This window comes from Lissotriton helveticus, chromosome 7, assembly GCF_964261635.1.
Source record: "Lissotriton helveticus chromosome 7, aLisHel1.1, whole genome shotgun sequence".
NCBI lineage: Eukaryota > Metazoa > Chordata > Amphibia > Caudata > Salamandridae > Lissotriton > Lissotriton helveticus.
In genome coordinates, this window is record NC_136068.1 from 251,403,285 (window position 1) to 251,425,331 (window position 22,047).

General features: G+C 42.9%; 1 protein-coding gene across 1 annotated transcript in view; it reads left to right on the plus strand.

The window, feature by feature from the left end:
* Positions 1-22,047, plus strand: part of RNF114 (ring finger protein 114) — a 127,085-nt gene that overhangs the window by 80,499 nt on the left and 24,539 nt on the right. The window contains exons 4-5 of the mRNA XM_078652026.1: positions 5,036-5,150; positions 6,671-6,778. Coding sequence (XP_078508152.1) covers positions 5,036-5,150; positions 6,671-6,778 — 223 coding nt within the window. The remainder of the gene's footprint in view (positions 1-5,035; positions 5,151-6,670; positions 6,779-22,047) is intronic.

Below are 22,047 nucleotides of genomic sequence, written 5' to 3' on the forward strand. Positions count from 1 at the left end.
TAGACGTCATCCTGAGATTTTCTGCTCTAATGCCCAGGGTACTGCTGCAAAGCAGCTGCAGACACCAGTGTCCAAACATCTTATACAAACTCATTGTGTGCATGTGTCCCAAGGGCTCAGGACATATAGAGAAATTACTGGTTGTAGTTTCTGCTCCTTTGACACATATCTAACATTAAGTCCAAACAATTATTCAGTGCGCGCTTCCTCTGTAATAATAGAATTAATAAACGTGACTCAGAGGAACTTAATCATCATTTTCCTTGTGAGCGATTTCAACAGGTAGGTAGGCTACGGTGCTTGTTGATAACTTACTAGTATGTACTTTGATAGTTCTTTGATTCTGAACTGTTCTAAGTCTAACTGTAGTAAAATATTTCTTATTATTGCTTCAACTTCACTCATAAATGTGAAGTGACACTGCACTTTCTGTTTAGGACTTGCATCGCAGGTGATCACTTTCCTCATTTAGAATCTTCATTCATGGGTTGCTAATTTTCCCATTAAATTAAAAAAATTGTCTACACTTGTCTGGTATATATCAGAGTCTAGCTCAGTGTGGTGCCAAGATACCCCTTGATAGCAAGATTTTATGGAGGCAAATAAAAGTAATTGGCTGGATCAAACTAATTGAAGTTTTCCAGAAAATGCAATCTGACCATACACTTTGGCGGAACTTAGTCTGCCTTTGAACACGGACAGGATTGAGGTCAGTGTGGAAGCTTGGAAATAGTTATACAATCTCCTAAGGGCACATATTACATTGATTAACTTAGACACAAGTATATATTTTTTTGCCTTCCGGCTGCCATCCTCATCACTGAATTAGAGACTCAACCAATTGTAGTCGATTCCCTGCTTAACCAGATTGTTACTACTGCGCCAACATTTCAGTTTTCCATGTAAAAACTGAAACATGTGGCTTAATAGAGTTCACTACAAGTTTGTTTTCATCACTGTGTGTAGCACTTTATGCCAAGGAACGATGCTGCTATGGTTTTACCTAAAGTTATTGTGTTCTCGGCAGATAACAGTTTCAGGTTGCATTTCTAATTTTGCTGAAAACCTTTTTTATACTAAGGTGATGTCCCAAATCGACTGCAAAGAGGCTATACAACAGGAGTGTGAGAACGCACCTGTGCTTAAGCAGTGTACATTTTGAAGGAGACTTTATCAATCTGCCGTAATCTAACTTTGACCTGATTCCCATGTCACAGTAAAAGGCCTGGATTGCTGCAACAACCTACGTGATATTTCACATCCACCCTCTTTCCTCCATAAAATTCTTCAATCTGCCCTGTCAAATGCTGCTTTATGATACAGAAAGCAGTCATAAGTCTTACTTTATGGTATTAGATGAATGTAACTCATTAATAATAAATTCAGATTGGGATTGGAAAACAGTGTAATAGAGTAGTTAACTTACCATTGTCTGTCAGTTGATCTCTTTCTTTAAACATGATCATGATATTCACCTTTGCTTCAACATTGAGTAGAGCAATTTGCCTTTAATTTACCTCTCTTATGGATCGGGTGTCAGATTTAGCCTTTCTACAACAATGTAGGTTTAGGATTTGTCAGGGCACGTTAGAATAACAGTTTGAGTCCTTCAGACCAATGCTCTAAGTGTGATGCAGAAACCGAGGTAGGTATACTATTCTGTCTAGGCTCCCTATTCTTTCTCCGGTCATTTATTATGTAGACCAAATAAGCTCTGGTACTTGCTCAGTCTGGACCAGTCTACCTTTTCAAGTCACTTCACTGTCTGACAAGCATACATGGATGAGACCAGTTCGGTCCTTGCCCACTCTGAAAATTATTCACTGGCTGGAGGTGCTATCCTGATCTGTATATATTGATACATGCCCAAAAACTCTTGCTGTCTTTATCTGAGTTTATGTCTGAGTGTAAAAGCCTCCAATGGACTATGTACTGTCTCTTGGCTGCCCAAAATACATTTTTATACAGATTTCTTTTCCCAAATATAAGCATCTTGGACTGGTTGTCAGTGATGCTCTTCTCCTAGGACCATTTTTCCCTACAACACGCCTTTACATTTGTTTGTAGTAGTTCTAAGCCTGCCGCAAACCAGGTTTTTAGAGCACTGGCTATGAAACGGTTTCTATAAGAAAGGTGTTCCCTCAACGGCCACAATCATTCAAAGTCTGTATATATCATATTCCTCATATAAACAGTGATAAATGTACAACAACATCATCATCGGGTTGATGTCGCCAGCTTTCGTGGAGTTCTCGTTTGACCCTGCACTCAGTGCATACACTCGAATCCTCTCTTGTGGGTCTTCGGTTGGAAACTGATTGATACGTTTTTCGTTGTGTATTGAGAAATTCAAGGAATTCCTTGTTATGGAAAGTACGCATCCTGATTTACAACTCTAGTTCATCCTAGTGAAGTGTAAGATATGGACTTAGCCCCTAAGCGTGTGCGACATCATTCATACATCAATTCGGTACCCTCATAGAGACATCTCCAAAATTACAAAGAGAGATTGATTAGAACGAGAGTCATCCTTCCTGTGGCATATTGGTTTGCTACCATTGTCTAGAATATAAACAAAGACCTTACAGTGTCCCCTGGGGTCTCTTTGGGTTGCTGTTCATCTGGAAAAAGGTCCTGAGGAAGGTGGCCGAGAGCCGCCGAAACGCGCGTCGACTACCAGAGTGCGGGTCTCACATTTCATTTTGAGACCGCTCTAGTGGCAGGGGGCTCCCTGTTTACTAGTACCCAGATTCCTTTTGACATTTGTAGTGTATGTGAATGTGTATGTATGAGTGTGGATGTTGTTTTTGGGTGAGAACCTCCAGGGACACATGGATTGTTCTCTTTTACATATACATTTCCTTTTTTCAGTCTTTTGTGTAATGTTATTATAATATTGGTTTTCTTTATTGTATGAACTATGTAAATCTTTTTGATTAATTGATTTTGTGATTTAATGTCTTTTTGTATTCTTTAACAATGAACATTATAATGTATTCTTGAGAGCAATGCTAATATTTAAAAAAAATACAAAATAAATGATATATATTTTTTGAAAAAAACTGAAAAAACATGGTTGTTGTACATTTATCACTGTTTATATGAGGAATATGATATATACAGACTTTGAATGATTGTGGCCGTTGAGGGAACACCTTTCTTATTGTTTCTTTCTTTCCCCTCTGTTCCTTGGCCGTAACTTACTTTTTTGAGGGGGTCCCATCATTACTGCTTTCTATGAAACGGTTTCTGTCTTCTTGCCCAAATGATGGGACTAGTGAGCCTGTTAACAATTTTTAAGTACAGGCTCCATCTGTATTTATTTCCTTTCTACTTATTGGCTCAGAATTTTTTGTGTTGAGGTAAACTCCTTCCAGTTTGAATCCTTTGTGAATCCACCACACTCCATTGATAGCCTGTTCGAATAAGTTCTAGTCTTTGTAACTAGCTGTTCATAAAGGAGGGCTTGGGCAAATGTTCTTACAGTTCGAAGTTCCGTATGGCATGATCACTTCCAGATCTTGAGACTGAGAAGAAATTATAGTTAGAGGTGCGGGGCTCAATCGTGTATTATAAATGAAAATATCAGGATGTGAACTCTTGTTCAAAGCCCTCAGTTTAAATCCATCCATCTGGGACAGCAGGCCCTTGCCCAACTGGAAACACATTATAGCATACTCATTTAAAAACTCCTGAAAGCCTTGGCGACCTAAAATATTCAATCAAACTACCTCATTCCAAGATAAAAATTTGACATTGCAAATTTTGCTGTAAAAGGAATGAGATTAGAAAAGTTGAATAATTTTAGTTACCTCGGGAACTTATTTAATAATAAGATGAACTGGGAATCGCATATCAAAGCTAGTGCACATCAAACAAATAGGGTTGCAGAGGGGTTATTTCGCTTTGCATCCAAATTAGGTCACCACCCGGTGAGAGAGTTGATTACCCTTTATAAAGCCATATGTTAGTCTGTTGCAACATATGGGGCAGGGTTGTGGGGACACCATAAATGTTGTCAATTACAAGTTTTGGAAAATACATTTATAAAAAGACTATTGATCATTTCAAATAGTGCCCCACATGCTTCGGTCATACAGAACGGGGGTTGGAGCATATAGAGGACCGCATAGGTAGTGGCCCTTTGCTTTTATGGGCAAAAATGTGTACTGTTTAACTAAGGTTCTCAAGGGAAGTAATCAAAGATTGTATTAAACTGAATATAGACCTGCTGTCACAAATCATTTGAGAATCCACAAATTCATTTTGGACCAAAATATTTTTCTCCTACTCCCAGATTCCTTTATTTGCATTTTTTTGTTTAATCAATACTTATTTCAAATTTAAATACACAAATATACTTTATTCTAAAATGTGAAAATACAAATTAAACAAATATAATAACAAAGTCTTATTCGTAAGTAATTGTAATAGGAAACCATTATTATGACGAATACCAAATTTATTGACTGATTTAGAGTATCCAATTTTGTAGCCCAGTTGCCATGCCATGCTGTATTATTGCCCCTAGACTGAATGGATTTTCATAATACCACAAATGGATCACCAGTTGGCCCTGGCAGCTTCACCCCATCCAGATTGGTTGCTAATATGTGAAGCTTTTACTGCTTTTATTCGGACAGAAATTTCCCATTGAAAGTTAACATTTGGTGTAACACTTCTGGGCTCCCTACAACTTTCAGTGTGGTAAATTAAACTTTAGGGATGTTCTGTAAAACGTTGTTAAAGATATAAAAACTAACATTCCTACGAAGAGTGTGATGTGTACCCAGAACATCAGAGTTGCTGTTGCAGACTGTAAAATATATACAAAGATATCTACTACAAACCGTTATTGAGGTTCACTTATTACTATCTTATTATGTGCTGAATATTCTATATAACCTGATGTACACTAGAAAACCATTAATCTTAATGTATTTTACATTTCCCTGAGTTCATAGTTGGCAAGAGGAATACAAATTGTGCTCGTGTGATAACAAATTTTAACATACAAAATGTTACTTTTCCTCAGAGATGTTCCAAATCGTTTCACATTTCCATGTCCCTATTGCCTTGAAAAGAACTTTGATCAAGATGGACTAGTGGAACACTGCAAAAAGTACCACAGCTTGGATTCGAGACATGTGGTAAGCTGTATTTTAATTTTAGTTACTCCTCTCTCTAATTTGTCTTTAATTCTGAATGGTGGTTTATTATAATTACCTAATGCTTTTAAGCCTGATTACAATGACTTTCTTAAAGTATCGCACATACGTGCATCCCGATTTTGTAATTCCAGGAATGAGATACTGGTCTTTCATTTGGGTTATAGAGGATTATCAAATGAGTGTAGTGTGTTTGCTTGTTTTGAACTCAACTTCCAGTGTCCATGAGATTCATTTTGGAAAAAGTAGGATTTTTCAGGGGAAGCAAAAAGTAAAGACGGATGCTAAATAAGAAGTGAGGCATTTAATTGTAAGATAACTTTATTTTTATATTTATTGCCTTAATGGTGTGCTTTCATGTTGTGAAACATTTGTGTTTTATATATTGTCCTACTTCTTAAAACCATTTATTGCAGCATAATCAATAAATAAAAAAATATTTGTAACAAGTCTATGGATTCTTGCGATTTGCGACTGGAATGATTCAAAATTGGTTTATCACATTTATTTTGTTAATTTTCTGAAATCACCAAAAGCCCAAATGCCAATCCAGCATGGCATCATTTAATTGCAACCTGCTGCAAGACACAATGACACGTAGTTCGTACTGTTGTAAAAAAGTTTTGTGAAATCTTATGCAAAGTTAATTCTAACATAGTAGAAAACATTGATTTAAATGATCTTAAACGTTTTCTGTTAGAACCCACACTTGATGGTAATGTGTTATTTTTCCCTTATGTTCTCTGTTGCATTGTTATTGATAATGCAATCACTGCAGAATAGATTATTCTAAAACCAATATAAAACCAGTATGCTTGTCAGAGTTGGTTTCTAGATGTGTCCAATGCTGTACTGAAATGTAGTTTAATTCATAATATCACTATAAAATGTTCAAAATATTGAATCTACCCCATGCATATGTTTACTTTGCCTTGTGCTTTAGCAAAAACAGAAAAGACTGCCTTGAGTGCAAGTGTATTAAACCTACTTTACAATGACCTGCACTCTGAGTCAATACATGCATTGGTGTTAACCTGCTGGTAATTTTAGGCTGTACTTGACACGCACATCAGTTGCTTCACCCTCAATCGATTTACCAAAATGAATTAAATATTAACCAATGTAGAGCTGTTTATCCAGCTATTTGATTTTTTTAAATTTTATTTGGGATATTCATTTTCAAATTAACAATAATTTATATATTACATTGCGGCTAGCATTTGTTTGAACTTTAGAATGTCATTTATATTTTTCTTAATATATGTTGCATTGGTTACTTTTAACATCGTTTTGGGAGAGGAATATCTCAAAGAGTGTTTGCAAATGTCTCTAATACATTTTCACTCTGAAGTTGGTTTTGCTTCACCATGCCAAAAATAAATTATTTCAGGGCAAATATGGTTACTATAGTTTGAACTAGTGTATAATAAATGATTTGTTAGTGTTAAAATGTATTTAACAGTTTTTTAATTACTAAAACAATAACTTGTTTCCTTTGTTAGGTATGCCCCATATGTGCCTCAATGCCATGGGGGGACCCCAACTATAGGAGTGGAAACTTTATGGAGCATATTCGTCGACGACACAAATTCTCCTACGACACATTTGTGGTATGTTAAAATTTTACAATATTCGTGCTCCTATTTGTAGAGGAGTTTCTAATATTGGCTCGGTCTGAAAGAACCTGATGATCACATGCATATGTGAATATAAACCTCAGCGAAAAGTAACCGCATCTGCCACTGCAGACACTTTTGGCACAACATTTAACCATTAGAAACCATAAAATGATGCACTGCAATGTAAAGGGCATACTAATGAGAGGCCACACACAACTTGTCTGGAGATTGAGTCATGGCAACACTTTTAACAATTTTTGGTTGACAGCCTGTGTACTTTTTTAAAATAACTATTTGTCTCAGGTTGTATATTCTCTTATGATTATTTTCCTTGTACTCTAATTCAGCAGGTCCCACCAGCAGAGAAAGGGTTGGTCCCGATGAATGCCTTTACATCTGGTGCTATTCAGTAAGACACATGTCACACTCCCATACCAGGTTAAATTAATGTGAAGCATCATACCTAGTGCCAGCAAAATCTGCACTTTCTCCACTGATGATGGCTGTCTAACCCGGGTGCAATTAGCAGAAAGGGCCCTGGAGGGTAGACCCCAAGGCAAATCAAATGTAGGAAGTCCATAAAAGCATTATTGATGTCTATAGTAAACTAGTTTACAAAAACACTGCATCGGTTACGAGTGCAGTGACGTTATGGGAGTTGGCTGGCTATGAGTGGTCATCTTATATAGCCACTAAGCTGGGTAAGTCTCAAGGAAGCACATATAAATACAAGATCCTTGCTTAAGAGATACTAGATGTTGAGAGACAACCACATAGGAGTCTACAGACTATAATACAAGCTCACTGCATGCAGAGATGAATATAAACAGTTCCTGCCAAGTGAAGAGTGCTTAGAGTATCTGAATATGCAGAAATAACAATATTAAGTGTGCAATAAAGCAGACCGCTTACTGATGTGGTTTTCAAAGCAAGAGGAGCACTTGAGGCGTATATTCAGGCAGCAGGTGACCAATATGCTTTGTTACAGTTTAAAAAAATAATATATGGGTTAAGACTAAATTGTGAAACTCATGACCTACTGTTAGACCTGGCATCATTGGCGCGAGTCTCCCTTCCATTTTTTTTGACGGATTGCCTCCTCTGTTTTGATATGTTTTTGCTGGTTATATGCTATGGGCAGGGTGCCACTGCTATTCAGTGCCACAGTGCAAGTGCTCCCTATGTTAAATTGATGTACTGATTAGTGATTCCATGATTGGGTTATTTGATTTACTTGTCAGCCCCTAGTACAGTGCACCATGTGTGCCCAGGGCTTGTAAATCAAATGCTTCTGGTGGGCTTGCAGCACTGGTTGTGCCACCCACAGAAGCAGCTTGTAAAGTGTGTCTCGGGCTTGCCATTGCAAGGCCTGTGTGCAGTCTGCGACTTCCATGTCGACTTGGCCAGTGCACCCACTTGCCAGTCCCTGAACCTTCCCTTTGCTTCATATTAGACACCCCTATGGTAGGCCCAAGGGCATGGTGCATTGTAAGTATAAGGTAGGACATGCTCTGGTGTGTGTAGCATGTCCTAATAGTGAATTATAGCCATTTTCGTTTTTTAGGGCTCGCCTGGCGTTGCAGCGCGAAGCGCTGCCGCTAGCGAGCCTTATTGTCGTTGTGTTGTCTCCCCAAGTGGTACAGACCGGTGCACGAGCAGACACCGGTCTGTGAACGCGCGAGCCGCAGGGAACGCCAACGTGCACGCTCACGGCGTCACGCTCCTGCCCTCCCGCGTCTCTTCCAAGGTGCACTCTAGGCCGACTTGTTTGGGTTGTAGTCGTCAGAGAAGGATGAAAGCGCGGGCGCGAAGCGGCCCGTTAGACTCCGCACGTCCCGCACCGTGGTCATGGAGAGGAAGGGCGGGCTCCACTGCAGGCTCTAGAGCGACGTCAGTTAGGCTGTATTTCACCCTTGTTTAATGTAGCATACGCTTAGCTTCATCATTAAGCTTCGATTTACATTGTCACTCTTTCCCTGCGTCAGCACAAATCTGGACTCTTTATAGGTTGGTTTGTCAACCAATCATTAGAGGGGGTGTTGTCATTCCCCGTGCCCCGGAGTTGTTTCCATAACTCTTCCTCCCCCACCTTACCTACACTGGGGGCATTATTTTCACACCACTGACCCGCTGTGTCACCGCTGGGGCCAGTCACTCCTGTTAATGACCCCACTTGAGTTGGGCCGCACCTAATGAGGGTCTTAGTGTGGGGGCTCCCTTTCAGTGACACACTCCCATCTTCGAATGTTGCAGCTCACACATCGTTAAGGTCTTTTCATACGATGGCCGTTTTAATGCATCCGTGCATTGATCTCTGGCTATCACTCACAGCTTGACTGGGAATGAAAGACTAGGTGCAAAGGTCAGCCTGCCTCCCTGCCGGCTCCTCTCCCAGTCAGCGTCAGCCCTGGAGGTGACAGTGATGACTGACCCGGTGTGCTGCAGCCTCTGATGACGGCTCTTTCCTGGCGGTACCTCGCCCACGTGTAGCGCGCTTGCGTCAATGGCCTTCATTTTATTCTAATGAAGTACTTTATCGTTTCGGGCTGGCCCTTATCACACTGGGTGCCGCTCATGGACAATTTACAGCATCTATTCCAACAATAGTTTTATAAAAAAAAACTCACGTCTTTGTGGGTTTAAAGACCATTACTAGCCTGTTTACCTTGCTTTACAAAGTGCGTACCTCTGGCAGCGTTTGTAGTCTGTCCGTGTCACCGTTTGCTTACGTTGTTTTGTTCGTGAATAAGCTATTGGTTAGATGTGTTGTCACCCCCAGTGTTCTGTACCCAGGATTGTCCGGGTTCCTCCCACTCTGTCTGCTTGTCTGTCTGAGTTTTAATTTGCAGATGGTTTAGAAGACCGTAGTGTTTTCAGGAAGGTCCTGCAGGTCGCTCATATTAACAAAGACAATTCGCCTCAGAGACCAGTGCATCTGTGACTGCACATTGACATTTTCTTGGCTTCGGCTGCCTCCTCCCTTTGTTCTGCTCCTGTTGAAACCGTGTTTTTCATTAGAAGCAGATGATAAACACCCGCTGCATGAATGATTTATTTTATGATGTTCGTCTTTGTCAACCGCTTCTGTCTGCCCTGCCCTGCTTCTGTCATCTCATCTCACTGTCCTGATGTGTCCATGAACATATCGTTCTTAAATTTCAATGTGAACTATCTGAACCAGAGACAGATTTTACACATAATACATTAAAACACTTTCAAAATGTATCTATGGTGCAGCACCATTATTTATTATTCCCACAGCGTCTCTACGGGTGTTTAACTCACTCATTATTTCTTTTTTACTTTTACAGGATCATATATTCAGTCTACACGTTCTTCCTAGGGTCTATCTCTGTCCCTGTCATTTTATTCCCCAGTTCCCTCTTTAGTTGTAGCCCAAAGACTGCTATAGCAGTTTGGCGAGGGCTCATGTTGTCACTCACACAATGATACGCTTTTGGATAGCCCAAGGCAGTCATTGGTTGCAACCATTCAGCAGGCTTTTGACAATGGGCAGCAGTGATGTTCGTTGATGCTGGAATAAGCCCAACACATTTTGCAGATGTGAACACTTTAAAAGTAGTTCACAAATTTAATGATTTTGTTCTGTTATAAATTATTTTTGTAACTTTTTTTTTTAGGCCCTGCTTCCCCGCTCACTATCTGAATGCTGGATCACTCCTCTCTAGCACATCCTGCTCTGGTGCACCCTCCCTGCATGTTCTTCTTTGTTTACATTTCTTCCTTCTTCGACCATTTGTGTCCTCACATGAGTGATTATGATTGTACTATGTTTATCTTCTAAGTCTATGTGCACTACAGTGGACTATTTTAACCTTTCATGTTTTTATGCACTGTGTGTATTTTATGTGTGCTGTTATGGTTTTATAAGAACCGAAATGAAGATAGAAATGAGATGAGTGTCTCAAACTAGACCTGTTTTGCCCTGCAAATAGTGCGCTCTTCTAAGCCTATCCTGCTGAGGAAGTGGAAGCTCCGCAGGCCTCAAAGTCTGCCTGAGGCATGTTGTGCGAGACCCGTGCTCTCCATTATGTCAATCAGATGTATAGCATCCTTGTCGTTCGCGTCCTCCAAATGAATATTAAAATCACCCAGGATAGTGAAATACGACGACTGAACCACAGTGTCCAGAAGTTAGCTCAAGGCCTGTAAAGAAGCTATTTTGTGGCTGGGGCTCGATAAATGAGTAAACCTACAAACAAATGATTGTTAGTGAGCTGAATTTTGAAGAAGATGCTTCAAGATCAGTAAGACAATTCTGATTTATAACCGTACTTTTCATAGTGCTACGGTAAATGATGGCTAAACTGTCGCCTTTTTTCCTAGCACAGTCTTGTCTGTGTATAGAGAACCCTGTATGAACTGCAGGGGCCTTTTCTGGGTCTGAGGTTATGTCTGTCCATGACGCCGTTATGAAGGTAATGCAATTTCGGGAGATTACTCCTGAGTTTGCAGAAAGTCTGCACACTCCAGAGCCTGTTTTACTAAAGACCGTGTATTAACTAGCGTGCATTGGAAAGTTTAAAATATGAGCATTGGTTTTAGGGATGAGGCTACCCTCATTTGGAGCATTCTGTTTTTTTATTTAAAAGAGTAAGGCGGCACATGGAAGCGCCTCTTCAGGGTTAGTAGGGCACAGAATAGGACCAGGACAGTGTTCACCTGTGTATTAAGGCCAAGAAGCTGATTGATCTCTGGAGTACTGCAGAGTGGAGCAAAATTCTGCTGGAGAACCGACATGGTGCCTCAAATACAGGATAGTTTGTCATCTTATGCTGTTGACTAGTATTCCTAATTGTGATTGGCAGTGGACAACTCATTAAGTTGACTTTTTGTATTTACTGTTGCCAAATTAAGGAGAGCCAAGACCTGATACGAACACATGGGACACACGTGATATTAGGAATATTAAACAAAGATGTTTGTTAACTCGGTTGAGAATTACCAGATACTACTTTCGATATTGCTGGAAATATTAATGGTTTAACATCTTTTGGCTTGTTGACTCATATCAACCATTTTGTAATAGTAATTGTGAGTATGAGCAATTCCTGAACTTTACAGCTGACAAAAAAAGGTGCCTCTACTGATCTCAATAAAACACTTCTGTGAAAATGGTGCACTTGAATGACACTCTTTTGCGAATAAATTGCACCAGTACTTTAAAACTTTTTTAAATTATTCAGATTATATTATTTTGTCAGACAACAGGTCGGAGCACATTGTAAATTAATGCCACCATTCGCCATGTATCAGACATGGTACGGATGTGTGCCCCCAGCAAACCATGATACAAAAAAGTGCGTGCCAGCACGAAGGTGAACACGTGTGCGTTTGTATCCTAAAGTACAGGGTATTTTTATTTTCAACCCAGGTGAGATTCGGAGCAACTAGTCAATTGTTTCAAAAAACGTCCATGTGGGAAGTTATAGCATTTCTTGTGTACCCCACTATCAATATGCAAAGGGATGAATAACATTCAGCCAAGGGGCAACCCCACTTTGCAGAGTATGACCCTTAAGTAAGTGTTTTAGTTTTTTATTTTCAATCCAATTGATTCCCTTGCTCTTCTAGGTGTCGGTGCGTTTCAATCTCTTGACCTTTTGAAACCTCCTCAGGACGTGGACGGTTATGGAGGACCTCTGGCCAGTTCTATGAGATATCATTAAAAGCAAACTGAATGAGCTAGGAGAGGAATGTATTGTCAGCGATGTAGGCACTTATTTGAATATATGTAAGTACGATGGGGAGGGCAGAAATTATATTGCCTACATAATACCTGGAAATGATCCTGAAAGCAGTGATCCATCTTGAAAGGGCCAGCGTTGGAATTTCCCAAAGAGTGTTCTTTTCTGCATCGATCCTCCTTCTCTTTTGTTACAAGCCCTTAATCCCACGCTATATCTGCTTGGGCTCCTAATTTTCTTCTCAACTATAGAAATTGGAAACCTCAGGTCACTGCATTTATTTGTAGGTCGAGCCTAGACCGCTCTTGCGCTGTCTGGAAGATCTGTTGTATGTACTTTGTGGGATCTGGAGATCAGCCCTAGGATCTGTCTGCTTCCGCCTTTGCTTAGGGACTTTTTTTCTGTTCAACTGCCTCTATTGAACTGTCTTGATAGAAAACGTCCAGTAGAGGTCAGTAAAATACCAGAATTGCTTTCTGCTTGTTCAACTGCCTCTAACTGCCTTGATAGAAAACGACCAGTAGAGGTCAGTAAAATACCAGAATTGCTTTCTACTTAGGGACTTTATTTTTTTATTTTTTTGGCAACTGCCTCTATTTAACTTTCTTGATAGAAAACGACCAGCAGAGGTCAGTAAAATACCAGAATCACTTTAGCATTCCCTAGATTTCAGGCCATGCAAACTTGTATTCAACAAGCACCCATAGACAATATTTTTTTCAAATCTTGTATTTTCACTGATATGACCACCTAAGGGGCTGCTTTTATATTAAAAACAGAGGTTTGGACAATACAATTTCCCGCTGATAGGCCGTAATTCTCTCCATGTTTTCCCTTACCTGCAGTGTTTCGCAATTTAGTGCTTACTTTACTGCCATGTTAAAGAACAGTAGTGTTTCAGTACCCAGGCTAATGTGCTGCATAGCTAAATACATATAAGGTCCCAAAGGCGAGACCGATTGCATTGCAAATGTTTGTCATTATTGCAAGGCTTCCTGTTCTCCATAGGCTAGAATGGGCAGTTAGATTATTACTTTCTTATAATCCTAACTGACTCGGAGATCATGGTAGAAATTCGAATTTAGTATGCCCGAACTCAGAATAATAAAATGCATCTTTTAGTAAAGTTGGTTTTAATATTCTGTGTTTGAAAATACCACTTTTAGAAAGTAGGTATTTTCTTGCCTAACTGTCCAGGCCTGCCTCTGCTAGGTTGTGTATTCCTTGTCTGGAGTTTGTGAGTGACAGGGCTGGGGGATTCCAGGGGACAGGATGGGGCAGCCCAGTGGTGAATAGAGAGATCTGCATCTAGATGGGAGGGAGGAGATGCACCTGAGACCTGAATAGGGCTGGGCCTTCCCTCTACAATGCTGGCTCCACCTCCTGTGGTGTGTCTGATGTATCTGCCCTGCACTGTGAAAGGAGAGAAGGAATCTTGTCAACAAAGTGCTCCAGACCTGTGCCTTCCCTCCCATGTGCTGGCTCCACCTCCTGTGGGGCGGCTGATGTCTCTGCCCTGCACTGTGAAAGGAAGGAAGGAGTCATGTAAACAAAGTGCTCAGGGACTGGTTTGGACTAGGCAGAGGCCTCTCTGCCTTCAGAGAACAAAGGATTTTGGGGTATAAATATTGGGACCCAGTCCCAAGAACTTTAGATCACTTCTGGAACAAGAAACCTTTTGCCAAGAAGAACTGAGGAAGCTGCAGGAGTTTTACTGCCCCTCTGCCAGTGTGCTGTTTGCTGGGTTGGCCTGCAGTGGTTGCTTCATTGCCAAGGAAAGGAGAAGGAACTTTTTAAGGACTTTCATCATCTACATAATATTCTCCAAGTGCTTGAACTTTGCTTGCCTCCTGCTGAAGTCTCAGGAACAAAAGACTTCATCTCCAGCTCCCCTCTGACTATCCTTGCTGGGAATTCTATCCATAGACATTTGCGTGTCGCTGGGAGCTGGAAGCGCGACGCATCGAGAGGAAGTGTATTGCCCCGCAGCTGAAATGGTCGCATCGCCGGAGAAGCGAGCTTTCGCCGCATCTCCCTGGAAGCGTGTGTTCATCGAAGCTGCCTGCTGTTGCATCACCAGAGAACCGTGACGCCATCGAGGGAGTCGCCATCGCATCACTGGAGAAGCGTGTCGCAGGGCCTGTCGCTGCTCCAAAGAACAGAGTCATCGCAAGGCTGCCAGGGTGCCTACGCATCATAATCACAGCGTCATCGCATAGTCGCATCAAGGGCGCCATCTTCTCGCATCGCAACTGGATAATCGCATCGCATCAAGGCACCATCTTGCGCACCGGAGCGGGCCTGCAGGCCGAGAATCTACACATCACCTCCGCACCAGTAGGGATTACGACGCATCCCCTACTCTGCGCAAGCATTGAGGCACGACTCATCATTTCCCCTGGAACACGGAACCGACGCATCTCCCCTTTTGCGAGCCTTTTGTTTACTTTGCGTTACGCATCCAGGTACTTTGTTGAGAACTTTGTCGCATTTATCATCAACTTGAACTAAGTAACTTTTATCATCTTTAAAGCAATCATAAGTGTAGTATTGTGGATTTTTGTCGTTTGTGGTCTTGTGTTAAGCCTATATAAAGAAGACTTATTTTTATAAAACCTGCGTTGTGTCCATATGTAGTGTTTTCACTGTATTACTGTGTATATTCACAAATTCTTAACACACTGCCTCTGAGATAAGCCCGTCTTCTCGTGCCAAGCTACCAAGTGGGTGAGCAGGGGTTATTAAGGAGTGTAATTCCCTTATCCTGACTTAGAAGTAAGGGTCCCCATTTGGACACAGGTGTATACCATGCCAACTAGAGACCCCCAGATCTAACATTGGTGGTCAGCTGTGAGGATTTGGACTTTGCATTTGTGTTTCATATACAGTGATTGGTGTACACTACTAGTGAGTGCAGACCAAACGCGACCACATACTTTAAAAAAATCTTTTTCCTTGGACTGTTAGTTTTCCCTGAAAACTCCCCAATTCTTACTACCATGAGTAAACCAGCATCTGTTGCATCTATGGATCTTGAATTTGAGGAAGAGAGGTTGGAAACCTACACTTCGAAACAGCTCAAGCATCTCTGCAAGAAATTGAAAGTTGCTACACCAGGCATTTCTAAAAAGGGTGACTACCAAAAGGCGCTGAGGGCCTGGGTAGAAGCCAGAAATGACCTCGATCTTGTGGTGGAGCCAGTTGGGAAGGCAACTAGGCCCATTGAGAGGCCAGTGTTTTCAGCCAGGGGAGGGGGACTCTCTCCACCTGGCAGCAGTATCTTCCAAAGACCTGTCCCCCAGAGAGCTGGAAGAAAGGGAGAGAAATAGGGCACTCAAGCTGGAGTTGGCTAAGCTTAAAATGGAGAGTCAGAGGGATACCGAGAATAACAGGTTGTCTTTGGAAAGAGAGAGAATGAGAATGGAACGTGAGAGGATGTTGAGGGAGTTATAAATCAAGGCCAAGGGCTTAGAAATCAGTCCCTCTTGTGGCAGCGCACCATCTGTGCCTTCAGAAGGCAGGGTACATATTCCCAAGGATGTTATCAAAGATTTCCACAAAAGTGAAAATATTGGGCAGTGGTTTGCAGCCTATGAGATAGCAAAGTTGCCCACCGGTTCCCTAAGAAGTATTGGAGAGCGGGGTTAAGGGGCCGCTTTTTAACTGAAGGTAGGTTTACTTTGTTAGACCTGACCAGTGAGAATAGGATGTTTTATGCCCACATGAATGAAGCACTGATGACAAGGTATGGTTTAACTCCAGAACTCTATAGACAGAGGTTCAGGACTTGTAAAAAGTTGGAGGGAACCACTTAGGTAGAATATGTGTCTTTCTTTTGCAGAGCTATGGATGGTTGGGTGAGGGGTAGCAATGCGGATAATGTTCAAACGCTCTATGATTTGATTGCTAGGGAGCACTTGTCTGCTAATTGTTTTCCAGAGCTACGCCAGCACCTTATTGATAGCAAGTTGACTAACCCTAGAAAGCTTGCTGGCTCAGTGCCAGGGTCCACAAGGGTCTTGTGGGAGACTCTGCCAAATGTGGGCAGGGTCCCCAGCAGAAGAGTGGGGGATACAAGGGTAAACAGAGTGAGTTCCAGAAAGGGCCCCAAGGTAATTCCCAAGGGAACCAAGGTAAGGGTTCCCAGCCTCCCCCTGAAAAGAAGTCAGGACCCCTGACAGGTAAACCTGTTCATAGAGGGCCTGTTACCTGCTTTCAATGTAAGCAGGTGGGACACCGTTGATATGATCCCCAGTGTCCCCAAAAGGTTCTGTATGTGCCACCCCGTGCACCACCTCGTCCGATGGCCAGTGTAGCCCTGGGTGGGGAGGAGATGAGTGCCCAAGGTGGGTGGGGTCTAGCAGAAATGTCCCTTGTCTCATTAGGAGAATTTGAGATGGTCCCTAGAACTCAGTTGCATGATAAAACACAAAAATACAGGCAGTGGGTGACCATCAATGGCCATAGAGTGGAGGCTCTGAGAGACACCGGAGCCAGTGTGACAGCTGTCAAGTGTCACTTGGTGTCTGAAGAGCAGGTGGTCCCCAATGCATTCTTCCCAGTTGTTGCCGCTGACAACACAGAGAGCCATTGCAAAGTGGCTCAGGTTTCCTTTGAGTGTGGGGGGGGGGTCTCTGGTACTCTTCAAGTAGCTGTGAGGCCCGCCATGCCTGTTGATTGTCTGTGGGCAATGATTTGGAAAGCTCCCTTGGGTTAAGGTGGAGAAGAAGCCTCATTTGGAGATGTTGGGTCTCCCTGAGTGGGCATGTGTGACCACTCGGTCTATGGCAGCTAAGGGTGTTCAAGAGACCCTGGAGCCTGAAAGTATGGCCCAGGGATCTGCCTTAAAGAGAAGAGGTAGGGGGCGCGGGAAACCAGCCCCCATTTTTCCCACGGTCCAGGAGGAGGCAGACCTTGAGGGGGATGCCCTCGAACCTAGAAGGGAGCAAGTTTCTGAACTGGGGAACCTACCTGAGCTGACCCATTGGCAGCAAGAAGGGGAGGAATTTTGTGAAGAGCAGCAGAAGTGCCCTTCCCTTGTGGATTTGTGGCAACAGGCCACAAACCAGGCAGCAGGTGATCAGTCTGGATCTCATTGGATCTACTGGGAGAACGGTCTACTGTATAGCTGAGCCTGGATCAGTGTGCTGGTGGTACCCCAGCGCTTCAGAGCATTCCTACTGGGTTTGGCTCATGATGTTCCTTTAGCTGGTCATCTAGGGCAGAACAAGACCTTTTGAAAGGCTTGTCTCCCACTTTTATTGGCCCCAGATGCGGAAGAGTTCAGATACTCATTGTAGGACCTGTCAAACTTGCCAGGCAAGTGGTAAAAGTGGGAGGAGGCACAAGGCCCCTCTCCAATCTTTCCCTGTAGTCAGTACGCCCTTTGAACGGGTGGGCATTGACATTGTGGGGCCGCTGGACCCCAAGACAAGCCGTGGGCAACCGGTTTATCCTGGTCTTGGTGGACCATGCTACTCGGTACCCGGAAGCAATTCCGCTCAGGACAGTGATGGCCCCCGTGGTGGGACGTGCACTGATGGGAATCTTCTCCCGTGTGGGATTCCCCAGAGAGGTGGTGTCTGACCGAGGTACAAACTTCATTTCTAATTATATGAAGTCTCTGTGGAAGGAGTGTGGTGTTACCTATAAGTTCACCACTCCTTACCACCCACAAGGTAATGGGCTGGTTGAAAGGTTCAACCGGACCCTCAAAGGCATGATCATGGGTCTTGAGGAACCAATGAGGTGTAAGTGGGACGTCCTCTTGCCATGCCTTCTGTTTGCCTATCGTGAGGTGCCACAAAAATCCCTAGGGTTCAACCCCTTTGAGCTTTTGTATGGACACCTGGTAAGAAGACCTTTGAGTCTGGTCAAGGAAGGCTGGGAGCAATCTCCCAGGAAACCTCCCCAGGATGTATATAGTTACATGCTGGCCTTCAGGAACCAGACTCGGTGATTCCGAGATCTCGCTCAGGCGAATCTGGAAGCCAGCCAGGAGGAAATGAAGCGGTGGTACGATCAGAATGCCACTCTGAGCTTCAGCCTGGATATAAAGTTTGGGTCATGGCCCCTGTGGAGCCTTGTGCACCCCAAGACAGGTCGACTGGTCATATGAGCTGGTGTAGCGCAAGATCGATGTCACCTATCTGGTGAACTTGCAGTCTCCCAGGAACCCCTTGCGGGTCCTGTATGTTAACCGCATGAAGCCCCACTTAGAAAGGTCCGAAGTGGGCATGCTCCTAGCGACAGATGATTGAATGGAGGAGGAGACCGAGCCTCTTCTTGACCTCCTGTCTGCAACAGAGCAAGATGGGTCAGTGGATGGTGTCAGCCTCTCTGCCACACTGACCCCTGATCATCAGCAAGATTGTCGCCAACTGTTGGGGCAATTCTCGGATCTATTTTCCTTGGTTCCTGGTGTCACAGAGTGGTGCGTCCATGATGTAGACACTTGAGACAGTCCTCCTGGGAAGCACAAGGCTTACAGAGTGACTGACAAGGTTAGGGCTTACATTAAGGAGGAAATCTCCAAGATGTTTGCTTTAGGGGTAATTGAGTCCTCAAACAGTCCATGGGCCAGCCCAGTGGTTTTGGTCCCAAAGGCTGCCATGCCAGGTGCCACATCTGAACTCCGGTTCTGTGTGGACAACAGAGGGCTCAATTCAGTCACCAGGACTGACGCACAGCCCATCCCCAGAGCTGATGAGCTCATTGATCGGTTAGGGGCTGCACGGTACCTCAGCACGTTTGATTTGACGTCTGGGTACTGGCAGATCGCCTTGACTGATGGAGCCAAAGAGAAGTCAGCATTCTCCACGCCAGATGGCACTACCAATTCCGGGTTATGCCCTTTGGGATGAAGAATGCCCCTGCCACCTTCCAGAGGTTGGTCAACCAGGTGTTGGCTGGACTGGAGGATTTCAGTGCCGCCTACCTGGTTGACATTGCTGTGTTCAGCGCCAGTTGGGAGGAACATCTGCACCACCTCTGGGAAGTGTTGATGGCACTGCGCAAGGCAGGCCTCATGATCAAGGCGAGTAAGTGCCAGATCGGGCAGGGTTCCGTGGTGTACTTGAGTAACCAGGTAGGAAGCGTCCAGGTGGTGCCCCTACAACCCAAGATTGATACCATCCTGGCATGGGAACCCCCAAGACTCAGACATAGGTGAGAGCCTTTTTAGGACTCCCGGGGTACTACAGGAGGTTTGTCAAGGGGTATGGCAACATTTTTGCACCCTTGACTGAGCTGACTTCCAGGTACCAGCCCAAGAAAGTAAACTGGACTGATACCTATCAGAAGGCTTTTGACGCCCTGAAGACTGCCATGTGCACAGCACCCGTGCTTCAGGTGCCCAACTTCTCAAAATAATTCATTGTTCAGACAGACGCTTCAGAGCATAGTGTGGGGGCTGTTCTATTACAGATTAATGAAGAGAGCCCAGACCAACCTGTGGCCTTCATCAGTAGGAGGTTACTTCCACTGGAACAGAGGTGGAGTGCAATTGGGGATGAGGCATTTGCTGTGGTCTGGGCACTGAAGAAGTTGAGACCATACTTGTTTGGGACTCACTTCCTGGTTCAGGCCGACCACAGGCCCTCAGATGGCTAATGCAGATGAGGGGTGAAAACCCAAAGTTGTTGAGGTCGTCCATTTCCCTACAGGGTATGGACTTCTATGTAAGGTGCTTACAACCACGTCAACCCTATTCCAGCCAGAGGACCCTGCAAGTCCAACAACCTCTGTGGGCCGTGGGTGTGGTACACGCTGACCCCATGGATCGTGTGGCCAGAAGTCAGATCAATGAATGAGGTGGTCTGCACACCTTATTACTTAGTGTATTCAATTGAGTCCAAATCTATTTAGATTGCTTTGTCCTTTGCGTGCAAACTGGATTGTGCCTCGCCATCATGCACTTTACGTGAAATATAGACTGTGGGGAGCGCAAAAATCACGCTCTTCTCCAAAATGCACTGCATCTATGTGGTACTAGGTCCAACTTATGTTAATCCATTTGTCCATGTTAAATGTTAATCCATATTTTAACCAAAACGCTTTTATCTTCTTATCATCATTATTTTCATTTTTATCCACATATGCAACAAATTGCGTTTTAGGAAACTTTGCGTATCAACATGTGCCAATCCAGGCTTCTTTGTAAATACGAATCCAACACAACAAGTAGTTCTGAGCAGCGTCTTTATTCGTAACCCAATGCATTTCGGGCAATTTTTTGCCCTTCGTCTGGGGTAACTGAAAATTACAAACAAGTCCATTAGTATCGATCACCTCACTACATTTTAAATTAATGCATGTATCTTATTTTAACAAAAACAAATCTTTTTTTCATAATACAATTACAAAAACATGACGCCAACTGAGTTTGCAGGTGCACTACCTTCACTGATTCAGATGAATGCCTTTCTTAAAAAACAATTGAAACCGGAGTGAATTTAATTGCCGATATTACATGTAAAGCTCTATCTTTCGCTCGTGCATTTCTGTTCAAATTAAAAAATATTTACAAGGTGCCTTAAATTGTTTCGCAAAGAGCATTCAACTGTCCTTACTTCTTGCAATTGACATATTTACATGTTCAGTAAAAGCCGACTGCTATTTGCATCATTACACGCTTACATAGTTTATCTATCTCACTTCTATTACATCGCCCAACATACCTGCTCTCATATTCTTTTTCCTCCCTAAGCAGGATTAAATTCAAGCTTCATTGTCAGGCTCTCACTCAAGCGATTTAACCGTTAAGCTTATAGAGCTCCACCCCTCACGTGCTCCCAATAAAAAAGTATGTTTGAAACACCCTATGTTTCTCGTAAACTATCATTCCCAGAATACATTTCATCCTCACAATGAAAAAGTGCGCATCCAAATCATGAACCAATACTAATTTTGTGTACGTATCGAGTGACACACTCTTCGCCACTCCCTTCGTTTGTCCTTTTTAGCAACCTCCTTTAATCACACTGCCAGGAACTCGTTGTTAATTAATATGTGGCATATTTCTCACGATCAGTTCTTTCATTTACAGCTTTTTTATCCTCGGGTGCAAGACCAACAAGTGGCAATATGTATAAACAATGAATGAGGTGGTCTGCACACCTTATTACTTAGTGTATTCAATTGAGTCCAAATCTATTTAGATTGCTTTGTCCTTTGCGTGCAAACTGGATTGTGCCTCGCCATCATGCACTTTACGTGAAATATAGACTGTGGGGAACGCAAAAATCACGCTCCTCTCCAAAATGCACTGCATCTATGTGGTACTAGGTCCAACTTATGTTAATCCATTTGTCCATGTTAAATGTTAATCCATATTTTAACCAAAACACTTTTATCTTCTTATCATTATTTTCATTTTTATCCACATATGCAACAAATTGCGTTTTAGGAAACTTTGCGTATCAACATGTGCCAATCCAGGCTTCTTTGTAAATACGAATCCAAAACAACAAGTAGTTCTGAGCAGCGTCTTTATTCGTAACCCAATGCATTTCGGGCAATTTTTTGCCCTTCGTCTGGGGTAACTGAAAATTA